Source organism: Hylobates moloch, unplaced genomic scaffold (genome assembly GCF_009828535.3).
Source record: "Hylobates moloch isolate HMO894 unplaced genomic scaffold, HMol_V3 SCAFFOLD_12, whole genome shotgun sequence".
Classification (NCBI taxonomy): Eukaryota; Metazoa; Chordata; class Mammalia; order Primates; family Hylobatidae; genus Hylobates; species Hylobates moloch.
The window spans coordinates 38,698,383-38,711,115 of NW_026652287.1; the positions used below are offsets into that span (position 1 = coordinate 38,698,383).

General features: G+C 51.4%; 1 protein-coding gene across 1 annotated transcript in view; it reads left to right on the forward strand.

Moving 5' to 3' along the window:
- The window catches only part of PRKD2 (protein kinase D2), a 42,215-nt gene that overhangs the window by 22,271 nt on the left and 7,211 nt on the right, over positions 1-12,733 (forward strand). Inside the window, exons 10-14 of the mRNA XM_058425745.1 lie at positions 1,575-1,833; positions 3,723-3,775; positions 3,901-3,973; positions 4,999-5,105; positions 6,005-6,208. Of these exons, the coding sequence (XP_058281728.1) occupies positions 1,575-1,833; positions 3,723-3,775; positions 3,901-3,973; positions 4,999-5,105; positions 6,005-6,208 (696 nt within the window). The remainder of the gene's footprint in view (positions 1-1,574; positions 1,834-3,722; positions 3,776-3,900; positions 3,974-4,998; positions 5,106-6,004; positions 6,209-12,733) is intronic.

Below are 12,733 nucleotides of genomic sequence, written 5' to 3' on the forward strand. Positions count from 1 at the left end.
ATGGTCCCTGTGCCTTCTGTCCTGCCTGGGTCCCCTCAGACTCCTTCCTGGTTCTCTGTCTCCATCTCATTCTATTCCATCTGCCTTCTGCACACAAGCAGATGATGCTCAAAAGCCTTCAGTGGCTTTCTAGGGCCCTTGGACAAAGCCCAGGCTCTTCCTTGTGGCCTGCGAAGCCCTGTGTGGCCCCATTTCCTCCATTTATTATCAAACGTTTATTTATTTTTGAGACGGAGTCTTGCTCTGTCACCCAGGCTGGAGTGCAATGGCGCAATCTTGGCTCACTGCAAACTCCACCTCTGGGGTTCGAGTGATTCTTCTGCCTCAGCCTCCCGAATAGCTAGGATTATAGGTGTGCCACCACGCCTGGCTAATTTTTGTATTTTTAGTAGAGATGGGCTTTCACCATGTTGGTCAGGCTGGTCTCGAACTCCTGACTTTGTGATCCACTCGCCTTGGCCTCCCAAAGTGTTGGGATTACAGGCGTGAGCCACCACACCTGGCCCATTTATTTATTTTGAGACAGGCTCTTGCCCTGTCTCCCAGGTGCAGTGGCATGATCATGGCTCACTGTAACCTCTGCCTCCCTGGCTCAAATGATTCTCCCACCTCCCCAGTAGCTGGGATTACAGGTGTGCACCACGACACCTGGCTAGTTTTTGTATTTTTTGTAGAGATGGGGTCTCACTGTGTTGGTCTGGCTGGTCTCAAACTCCTGGGCTCCAGCGATCTGCCTGCCTTGGCCTCCCGAAGTGCTGGGATTACAGGCTTGTGGCACCATGCCTAATTTTTAAATTTTTTGTAGAGCCGGGGTCTCACTGTGTTGCCCAGGCTGGTCTTGAACTCCTGGGCCATCTGCCTACCTCGCCTCCCAAAGTGCTGGGAGTACAGGCATGAGCCACCACATCCGGCCATCAAATGTTTATCAAGCTTTTACTATGTCTAGGCACCGCCCATATGATGGGGATACAGCTTGGCTTTTGAGCACAGCCTTTCCTCAGGGCCTTTGCACATGCTGTTCCCCTACTCCTTGCCAGCTGGCTTCTTCTTACCTTTCTGGTCTCTGCTTCAATATCTCTTCTGCCAGTAATTATTATTATTATTATTATTTTTGAGACGGAATCTCACTCTGTCGCCCAGGCTGGAGTGCAGTGGCACGATCTTGGCTCATTGCAACCACCGCCTCCCAGGTTCAATCGATTTTCCTGCCTCAGCCTCCCGATTAGCTGGGATTACAGGCACACACCACCATGCCTGGCTAATTTTTGTATTTTCAGTAGAGACGGGATTTTGCCATGTTGGCCAGGCTGGTCTCAAACTCACGATCTCAAGTGATCTGCCCGCCTCGGCCTCCCAATGTGTTGGGATTATAAGCGTGAGCCACCACACCTGGCCTCTGCCAGTAATTATAAAAGAACAGTGAGAACAGGCTTAGAATTACTGGGAACTTGTCTGACCATTGTACAAACCAGGCCCATCCCCATCAACATGGATCCTGTGTATCCTTCTGGGTAAGCAGTAGAATTCCAAGGTCTGCCTGGCATCCTCACCTGTGCTGGTTCCATGTCTTGCAGGAAATTCCACTGTCAGAAATCCTCACGGTGGAGTCTGCCCAGAACTTCAGCCTTGTGCCACCGGGCACCAACCCACACTGCTTTGAGATCATCACTGCCAACGCCACCTACTTCGTGGGCGAGATGCCTGGCGGGGCTCCAGGTGGGCCAAGTGGGCAAGGGGCTGAGGCCGCCCGAGGCTGGGAGACAGCCATCCGCCAGGCCCTGATGCCCGTCATCCTTCAGGACGCACCCAGTGCCCCAGGCCACGCGCCCCACAGTAAGTCCTCCCACCCCGGGTCCTTGAGAGAATAGGTCTACATGGGTGGGGCAGGATTCTGGGGAATGGAAGGGCCAAAGAGGAAAGTGGGCAATGGTGGGGTTGAGAACGCAGCTTCTGGACTCAGCAGGTCTGGGTTCAAACTCTGTTACAATCACTCCTGTTAATCCCAGCGCTTTGGGAAGCCAAGGAGGGAGGATCACTTGAGGCCAGGAGTTCAAGACCAGCCTGGGCAACATAACGAGATTCCATCTCTACAAAAAATAAAAACAATTAGCCAGGTGTGGTGGCACACACCTATAGTTCCAGGTACTTGGAAGGCTGAGGCAGGAGAATTGCTTGAGCCTGGGAGGTCGAGGGGCTGTAGTGAGTCGTGATCGCACCACTGCACTCCAGTCTGGGTGACAGAGCAAGACTCTGTCTCCAAAAAAGAAAAAACAAAAAAAACAAAAATCCACAACAAATCTCTGTTAAGCTCCTGGCCTGATATGTCACCTTGGGCGTGTCACTTCCCCTCCATGAGCCTTGTCCCAGGTGCTGATAAGTCCTCATGCACTTACTGAGTGCCTCCTCTGTGCGGGACAGTGCTGGGGACCCAGTGGTGGCCAGGACAGCCTAAGACCTGCCCTCATGGGGCTCAGAGTCCAGTAGGGCAGAATATCCATCTTCAGAGAGTGACAGTCCAGGATGGGCAGGGTTGGGACAAGGAAGCTAGGGAGCTGGAGGAGCCCAGAGGGGTACCTGACCCAATCTGGGTGTATGGGGGGCTTCCTGGAGGAGGTGACATCTGAACTGAGACCTGGAGGCCGAGGCAGGGTGAGATGTGGGAAAGAAAATGGGAGATCATTTTAGACAGAGGCAAAAAATGATGAGAAAGTACCAGGTTCCCACCCTCTGGAGCTTATAATCCAGTGTGGGTGACGGACATTGATCATTAACCCATAAAAGCAATGAGTGTAATGCAGAACATTTGTGAGAGTAATCCAGGTTGGTCCTAGGAGTGACATTTGAGCTGACACTTGAGGATGAGGAGGATTTAGCTAAGTCTAGGATGAAGGAAAGAGTATTCCTGGCAGGGGAAGCAGCATATGCAGAGGCCAGAAGGTAGAAGAGAGCTTGCTGTATTTGAGGCCCAGCAAGGAGGCCAGTGTGTCAGGAATAGCATGTTGGGGGTTGAAGTCAGAGGTAGATGAGGGTCTAGGCTATGCCTTTGAGGCCATTTAAGGGGCTCAGGCTTCTTCCTGAGGGCACTGGGGAGCCATGGCAGAGTTGTGAGCAGAGGAGGGACAGGGTCAGTCTTGTGCCTCAGTAAGATCCCTCTGGCTTCTCTGTGGGAGGTGAGTAGGAAGGGGCAGGGAGACCAGGGAAGGGGCTGTGGGGTGAGGACCCAGAGTTGCAGGGCGAGCAGGGGCCTAGACTGGTAGAAGAGAGAGACATTCAAATGGCAGAAGGATCCGGACTTTAGAAATGTCTGGCCCTGGTTGGGTTTTTAGGGGGACAAGTTCAAGGGAAGATGCAGGAGTCAGTCTGGGCTTTCCCTCCAAGACTCAGTTTCTTCTCTGTATAGTGGGGTCAGTCTGCGTCCCCTGGTGCTGAGATCCTGGGGTAAAATGCTCAGCAAAGTCATCCGTAACATCACTCCTTTAGCCACTCAGCCCATCTCATTTACTCCTCCTGGTGGCCCTATGAGGGAGGTCCTTTTATTATTCCCATTTTCTAGATGAGGAAACAGGTTCATAGTGGACAAGTCACTAGCCTGGAGTTGCACATTGTATGGAACATTGGATTCAAATCTGGGTGGCCTGACTCCCAAGTCTGCTTTTGCAGGTATGGGTGGAGATAATCCTGAGCCTGGAGTCCCCTCACCTCTGTCTCTCCCCTCTCCCCAGGACAAGCTTCTCTGAGCATCTCTGTGTCCAACAGTCAGATCCAGGAGAATGTGGTGAGACTCCTGCCCCCACCTGATGCCCTCCCCTCCCACAAACCCTCCCCAGCTCTCTCGTTTCCTTGACTCCCCCTCCCCCATTTCCATTTGCACCCCTGACCTGCCCTGTCTTCACCCTGTAGGACATCGCCACTGTCTACCAGATCTTCCCTGATGAAGTGCTGGGCTCAGGGCAATTTGGAGTGGTCTATGGAGGTGAGGACACTTCAGAGCTAACCCAGAGGGAGCTTGGGGCTGGGGGAAGCTGCTGTGGCTCCAACCCTTTCTTTCTGGCTCCAACCCTTCCTTTCTGATTGGTTCTGGAGGTGATATGCTCACCTCCCATGTTGATTGGCTTAGAAAGCTAGATCCTGGGTGGACTGGTTGCAGGTTCTCCTTTTCTCGTTGGGAAAAACCAATGGACCTTCCTCCTGTTATTAATAGGAAGGGTAAATTCGGCACGCTGGTCACAGAGGTAGATTTTGATTGGATAGGGAAGGTAGATTCTGTACTCTGATTGGCCACAGAGCTAGAACCTAGATTCTGATTGGATAGAAGAGTAGATTCTGCATTCGTATTGGCCACAGAACTAGATCCTAGATTCTGATTGGATAGGAGGGTAGATTCTGCACTCTGGCCACTCTAGATTCTGATTGGAGGGTAGATTCTGCATTCTGATTGGCCACAGGGCTAGATCCTAGATTCTGATTGGATAGGAGGGTAGATTCTGCATTCTGATTGGCCACAGGCTAAATCCTAGATTCTGATTGTATGGGGAGGGGGGTAAATTTTACACTTTGATTTGCCACAGAGCTAGATCCTAGAGTTCAATAGGACAGGGAGGGTAAATTCTACACTCTAAACTCCAAGACTCAGTTTCCTTCTCTGTATAATAGGATCAGTCTGCCTCCCCTGGTGCTGGTATCTCTCCCCTGTCCCCAGGACTCTTATGGGCCACACAAAACTAGATGCTAGATCCTGACTGGTTATAAATCCAGTTTCCCGTGTTATACATTCTCTTCTTTGGAGCTTTTTGTTTGTTTTTTGCTTTCCTTCTTTCTGCCTTTACTCCCAAGGTGCACCTCGGCTGGCCTTTTCACATATCTCCTGGGGCCTTCCAACTCTGCCCAACTCTGGCTGTCTCCATGGTGGGGGGCAGAGGTTGGCAGAGGTGGAGATACTCCTGCCAGGACTGGGTGGTCTTGCTGTCTCATCCCCCATCTCTCCTACTCCCTGTGCAGGAAAGCACCGGAAGACAGGCCGGGACGTGGCAGTTAAGGTCATTGACAAACTGCGCTTCCCTACCAAGCAGGAGAGCCAGCTCCGGAATGAAGTGGCCATTCTGCAGGTAACCACCAGGCCCCCTTCCCTTTCTGCTTCTTCCTTTCATGGGCCAGCTGACCCAGTGTAGGGGTGGTCAGGGAAGGCTTCCTGGAGGAGGGCATATGCATGTTGAGACTGAAGGGGAGGAGGTGTTCTTAGCAGAGGGACCAGCCTGTACAAAGGCCTGGTGAGAGGGAGCATGAGGTTTTCTAGAAAGGAGGTACTGGGAGATGAGGCCAGGGAGGAGCGTGGAGCCAGACCCTTTGGACTTTCTCCTGAGGGTGCTGGGGAGCCACAGAAGGCTTTTGAACAAGGGAAGGGCAGGATCAGGTGTGTACTTTAGGAAAATCCCTCTGGCTGCCATCTGGAGGGTGGGTGGAAAGGGAAGTGACTGTAGCCAGGAGGCTGAGTGGGGATCTGGGTGGGAGAGAGGGGTTAGGCCAGGATAGGACTGGAGAATGTGAGAGGGGGTATGGATTTAAAAGATACAGACGTGCAGAGCTCTCCACATTTCTCCAAGCTCCCCCTTCTCCCTCCTGCAACCCTGGGCCTCTACCAGAATTTCAGGATGTAAAGATCCTTCTGGGCCGGGCATGATGGCTCACGCCTGTAATCCCAGCACTTTGGGAGGCCGAGGTGGGAGGATCACTTGAGGCCAGAAGTTTGAGACCAGCCTGGCCAACACGGCGAAACCCCATCTCTATATTTAAATAGAAAGAAAAAGAGATCCTTCTGGGCACCTGGCAGGTGGGGTGGAGGTGGGCCTGTTCTGTCTTGGCCTGTGGGAAGCCCCTTTCCTCCCCGAGTGCCAGTACCCCAGGGACATCCTTCTCCTTGTTTGTCATCCTCCTGCTCCTATACCTGACCCTTTGGGGTCTGAGTTTGTGGGCAACCCGAGCCCTGATCCTGCTCCCCACCCTGCAGAGCCTGCGGCACCCCGGGATCGTGAACCTGGAGTGCATGTTCGAGACACCTGAGAAAGTGTTTGTGGTGATGGAGAAGCTGCATGGGGACATGTTGGAGATGATTCTGTCCAGTGAGAAGGGCCGGCTGCCCGAGCGCCTCACCAGGTTCCTCATCACCCAGGTGCGCCTGCCCTGCCTGCTGCCGCCTGCCCCTGCCCATCAGGTGCCGGCTTGGAGAGGCCCTGTATGCCTAGAGGGTCAGGCAGACACTGACAGGAGTCACAATAGCAGATAATAGAAACCATAATCAGGCCGGGCGCAGCAGCTCACACCTGTAATCCCAGCACTTTGGGAGGCCGAGGCGGGCGGATCACGAGCTCAGGAGATCGAGACCATCCTGGCTAACACGGTGAAACCCCGTCTCTACTAAAAATACAAAAAATTAGCCGGGCGTGGTGGCGGACGCCTGTAATCCCAGCTACTCGGGAGGCTGAGGCAGGAGAATGGTGTGAACCTGGGAGACGGAGCTTGCAGTGAGCTGAGATCGCACCACTGCACTCCAGCCTGGGCGACAGAGCAAGACTCCGTCTCAAAAAAAAAAAAAAAAAATAGAAACCATAATCATACAGGAGTAATAATAACCATAATAGAAAAAATAAGCCAGGCATGGTAGCACATGTCTGTGGTCTCAGCTACTCAGGAGGCTGAGGCAGGAGGATCACTTGATCCCAGGAGTTCTGTGCTGATCGGGTGTCCTGATTAAGTTTAGCATCCATGTGGTGACCCCCCCGGAGCGGGGGACCACCAGGTTGCAAAGCAGCCCAGGTTGGAAACGGAGCAGGTCAAAGCTCTCGTGCTGATCAGTAGTGGGATCACATCTGTGAAGAGGCACTGCACTCCAGCCTAGGCAACATGGCGAGACCCTGCCTCTAAAAGAAAGAAAAAAGAAAAATAATAGTGACAATAACAATTAAAAATAATAAAGAGTAGGCCAGGTGTGGTGGCTCACGCCTGTAATCCCAACACTTTGGGAGGACAAGGCGGGTGGATCACCTGAGGTCAGGAGTTCGAGACCAGCCTGGCCAACATGGTGAAACCCTGTCTCTACTAAATGCTGGGATTACAGGCGTGGTCTCAATCTCCTGACCTCGTGCAAATCTGGATTACAGGCTGACCATGTGCCTGGCCTTTTTTTTTTTTTTTTTGAGACAGGTCTCAGCAGTGGTGCAGTCATAGCTCACTGCAGCCTCAAACTCCTAGGCTGAAGCGATTCTCCTATCTCAGCCTCCTGAGTTAACTGGAACCACAGGCATGAGCCACCATGTCCAGCTAATTTTTTTTTTTTTTTTTAAATGTTTTTGTAGAGACAAGGTCTCGCCGTGTTGCCCAGGCTGGTCTTGAACTCCTGGGCTCGAGCGATCCTCCCATCTCAGTCTCCTGAGTTAGCTGGAACCACAGGCATAAGCCATCACACCTGGCTAATTTTTTTTTTTATGTTTTTGTAGAGACAGGGTCTTGCCATGTTGCCTAGGCTGGTCTCGAACTCCTGGGCTTAAGTGGTCCTCTTGCTGTAGCCTCCCAAAGTTCTGGGTTACAGGCATGAGCCACTGCATCCAGCGGGCCATAGAGTTGAACTTTTACGATGTTAAAGATCCCCTTTTGTGGTTTCTGTGTTTCACATCCTTCTTAGAAAGGCTTCCCCCTGGTTGGTGCCTTGCCTTCTTCTGAGACATCTCTGTGGGTCTCAGAGTCATCGTTGCTGTGTTTCCTTTACCCTGGCCCAGCACCCTTATCCTCTCAGGCAGTGTGCCTGTGTTTGTCAGGCTGGCTTATGGGGTGGGGACAGAAACCCACTGATGCACCCTCATCCAGACTTTATTATTTATTTATTTTTGAGACAGAGTCTCGCTTTGTCGCCCAGGCTGGAACGCAGTGGCACGATCTCGTCTCACTGCACCCTCTGCCTCCTGGGTTCAGGCGATTCTCCTACCTCAGCCTCCCGAGTAGCTGGGATTATAGGCGTGTGCCACCATGCCTGGCTAATTTTTGTAATTTTAGTAGAGATGGGGTTTCATCATGTTGCCCAGGCCAGTCTCAAACTCCTGACGTCAAGTCATCTGCCCACCTCCGCCTCCTAAAGTGCTGGGATTACAGACATGAGCCATCGTGCCCGGCCACATCCAGACTTCAGGTGTGGAAAGGAATCATGGTTCTCACAGGTGGCTGCTTTCAGCAGCTGAGGGGGTTTCTCTTTCTGGCCTTCATCTCTTCCTCTCTTTTTGCCTGCTTGCTCTTTCTCTCTCTCTCTCTCTCTCTGCAGATTTCTGCTTTCTGGGCTCTTGCCTGCCCCACACCCAAGCCCTGTGCTAAGCCCTTTACCTCATGAGCTTATGTAGGCCTCACCACCATCCTATGAGGTAGGTATTGTTATAAACCCCATTGTATAGATGAGGAAACTGAGGCTCGGGGAGATAGCAGTCTCCCTCGAGGTCACAGCCAAGTAGCTTCCCAGCCAAGATTTGAGTCTGGATCTATCTAGCTTCCAACCTGCCCTCTTTTTTTTTTTTTTTTTTTTTTTTGGGGATGAACTCTCACTCTTGTCACCCAGGCTGCAGTGCAATAGCACAGTCTCAGCTCACTGCAACCTCCGCCTCCCAGGTTCAAACGGTTGTCCCGCCTCAGCCTCCTGAGTAGCTGGGACTACAGGCGCGTGCCAGCACACCCGGCTAACTTTTGTATTTTTAGTAGAGACAGGGTTTCACTATGTTGGCCAGGCTAGTCTTGAACTTCTGACCTCGTGATCCACCCGCCTCGGCCTCCCAAAATGCTGGGATTACAGGCATGAGCCACCATATCCGGCCAATGTTTTTTTTTTTTTTTTTTGAGATGGAGTCTCACTCTGTTGCCCAGGCTGGAGTGCAGTGGCGCTATCTCAGCTCACTGCAACCTCTGCCTCCCAGGTTCAAATGATTCTCCTGCCTCAGTCTCCTGAGTAGCTGGGAATACAGGCACACGCCACCATTCCTGGCTAATTTTTGTATTTTTAGTAGAGATGGGGTTTCACCATGTCGATCAGGCTGGTCTTGAACTTTTGATCTCGTGATCTGCCCGCCTCAGCCTCCCAAAGTGCTCGGATTACAGGCGTGAGCCACCGTGCCCGGCCTAACCTGCCCTCTTTGTTCACATGAACTGGGAGAAAATCAACTGACAAAATCTGGAAATGGGTGGGGCGAGGTGGCTCACGCCTGTCATCCTAGAACTTTGGGAGGCCGAGGCAGATGGATCACCTGAGGTCAGGAGTTTGAGGCCAGCCTGGCCAACATGGTGAAATCCCATCTTTACTAATAATACAAAAATTAGCCAGGTGTGGTGGCGTCCACCTGTAATCCCAGCTACTGAGGAGGCTGAGGCACAAGAATTGTTTGAACCTGGGAGGCGGAATTTGCAGCGAGCCGAGGTCATGCTGTTGCACTCCAGCGTGGGCAACAGAGTGAGACTCTGTCTCAAGAAAACAATCTGGAGATCACACATACAACACATGCATCTTTCCAGCTTGGTCTCCCAGTCTGTAGAATGAGGAGGTTGGCCAGGCATGGTGGGTCATGCCTATAATCTCAAGGTTTGGGTAGCTGAGGTGGGAAGATCATTTGAGGCCAGGAGTTTAAGACCAGCCTGGGCAACATAGTGAGGTGCCATCTCTACAAAAAAATTTGTTTTAAAAAAGAAAACAATGAGAATAAACACAGGTATTTAAATTCTGAGACATAGATAATAATTGCAGTAGTACAACACTATGCTTCTGGTGTACTTGGCATTTTGAGTTACAGAGAATCAAGAAATATTCTCACAGATGAATGGTTACAAACGGTAATTTTTTTTTTCAATCAGCTCACCTTGTCATCATAGGAACAGATACAGCAGGAGAAGCTTTATTTAAGAGACACACAAGAATATATTTACCAACAGGCCATCACAAAAATAATAACTAATAATAACAACAGTAACAGCTAACATACAGTGGTTAGCTATCCTAAGCGCTTTACATGCGTCTTTAGATACGCTTTAAACCTTATAGCAACCTGTAAGGTCAGTACTCTTTTTTTTTTCTGAGATGGCATCTCGCTCTGTCGCCCAGGCTGGAGTGCAGTGGCGCGATGTTGACTCACTGCAACCTCCGCCTACGGGTTCAAGCGATTCTCCTGCCTCAGCCTCCCAGGTAGCTGGGATTACAGGCCCGCGCCACCGTGCCCGGCTTATTTTTGTATTTTTAGTAGAGATGGGGTTTCACTATGTTAGCCAGGCTGGTGGGTGGGTACCATTATCACCCCCATTTTACAGATGAGGAAACTGAGAGCCAGAGAGGTGAAGAGACTTGCCTGAGGCCGTAAGTTCGTAAGCGTGGAGCCAGGTTCTCAACCTGGGCAGATTGGCTCAAGAATCTCCCCTCCTCCTTTTTTTTTTTTTTTTTTTGGCGGGGAGACAAATTCTCACTCTTTTGCCCAGGCTGGAGTGCAATGGCACGATCTTGGCCCACTGCAACCTCCACCTCCCAGGTTCAACCGATTCTCCTGCCTCAGCCTCCTGACTAGCTGGGATCACAGGCACCCACCACCACACCCGGCTAATTTTTTGTAGTTTTAGTAGAGACAGGGTTTCACCATGTTGACCAGGCTGGTCTCAAACTCCTGAGCTCAGGCGATCCACCCTCCTCGGCCTCTCAAAGTGCTGGGATTACAGGTGTACACCACCACGCCCAACTTCAAAGCTTTTTTTTTTTTTTTGAGACAGAGTCTCTCTCTGTCACCAGGCTGGAGTGCAGTGGCGCAATCCCAGCTCACTGCAACCTCCGACTCCCCAGTTCAAGTGATTCTCCTGCCTCAGCCTCCTGAGTAGCTGGGATTACAGGCATGCGCCACCACGTCCAGCTAATTTTTATATTTTTAGTAGAGCCAGGGTTTCACCATGTTGGCCAGGATGGTCTTGATCTCCTGACCTCGTGATCCGCCCTCCTCGGTCTCCCAAAGTACTGGGGTTACAGGCGTGAGCCACAGCGCCTGGCCAAAAAAATTTTTTTTTTAAGACAGAGTTTCGCTCTTGTTGCCCAGGCTGGAGTGCTATGGCACGATCTCGGCTCACTGCAACCTCCGCCTCTCCAGTTCAAGTGATTCTCCTGCCTCAGCCTCCTGAGTAGCTGGGACTACAGGCGCCTGCCACCATGCCCAGCTAATTTTTGTATTTTTAATAGAGGCAGGGTTTCGCTATGTTGGCCAGGATGGTGTCTGACTCCTGACCTCAGGTGATCCACCTGCCTCAGACTTCCAAAGTGCTGAGATTACAGGCATGAGTCACTGTGCCCAGCCAAAGTTTTTTGTAGGGACGAAAAATATTTTTTAAAAAAATGGAATCAGGCCGGGCGCAGTGGCTCACGCCTGTAATCCCAGCACTTTGGGAGGCCAAGGTTGGTGGATCACGAGGTCAGGAGTTCGAGACCAGCCTGACCAATATGATGAAACCCCATCTCTACTAAAAATACAAAAATTAGCCGGGCACGGTGGTGTTTGCCTGTAATCCCAGCTGCTCAGGAGGCTGAGGCAGGAGAATCAGGAGGCCTTCTCAAAAAAAAAAAAATAAGGAATCAAAGCCCGACATGGTGGTGGTGGCAGCATGTGCCTGTAGTCCCAGCTATTTGGGACACAGGCTGGAGGATCACTTAACCCCAGGAGTTTGAGGCTGTAGTGAATGATACTGCACTTCAGCCTGGGTGACAGAGGGAGACTCCATCTCTTAAAAAAAAAAAAAAATGGGTGAGGTGGGGTGGCTCACGCCTGTTACCCCAGCACTTTGGGAGGCTGAGGTGGGTGGATGACTTGAGTGCAGAAGTTGGAGACCAGCCTGGGCAACATGGTGAGACACTGTCTCTACAAATACAAAAATTAGTCAGGTGTGATGGTGTGAGCCTATAATCCCAGTTACTAGGGAGGTTGAGGTGGGAGGATGGATTTAGCCTGGGAGGTCGAGGGTGCAGTGAGCTGTGATCCCGCCTCTGCGCTCCGGCCTGAGTGACAGAGCAAGACTCTGTCTCAAAAAAAAAAAAAAAATAGAATCACATAGTTGGATCTTGGAAATGCCTGTTCTGTGAGTAGCATTCAGGAGTTTACCACATGCTAGAAGATCTTGGGATCTTCACAGCCCCTCTCATCTAGCCCAGACTTTCTAGTTTACATTTAACTCTTATCTCTCAGGTGTAAATGGTTCTATGATTCTGAGATTCTTTGGTGCTCCAGTGCCTCCTGTTTCCCTGGCTGGGGTGTCTGCAGGGGTGTGTAGGAAGGCATGGATGGGGCCAGGCACAGTGGCTCACTCACGCCTGTAATCCCAGCATTTTGGGAGGCCGAGGTGGGTGGATCACTTGAGGCCAGGAGTTTGAGACCAGCCTGGTCAACATGGTGAAACCCTGTCTCTAGTAAAAATTAAAAAAAAATTACCAGGGCAAGTCTGGGCCCGGTGGCTCACGCCTGTAATCTCAGCACTTTGGGAGGCTGAGGTGGGGGAATCACGAGGTCAGGAGTTTGAGACCAGCCTGGCCAACATGGTGAAACCCCATCTCTACTAAAAATAGAAAAAATTAGCTGGGCATAGTGGCCAGTGCCTGTAATCCCAGTTACTCGGGAGGCTGAGGCAGGAGAATCACTTGAGCCCTGGAGGTAGAGGTTGCAGTGAGCCGAGATCACACCGCTGCACTTCAGCC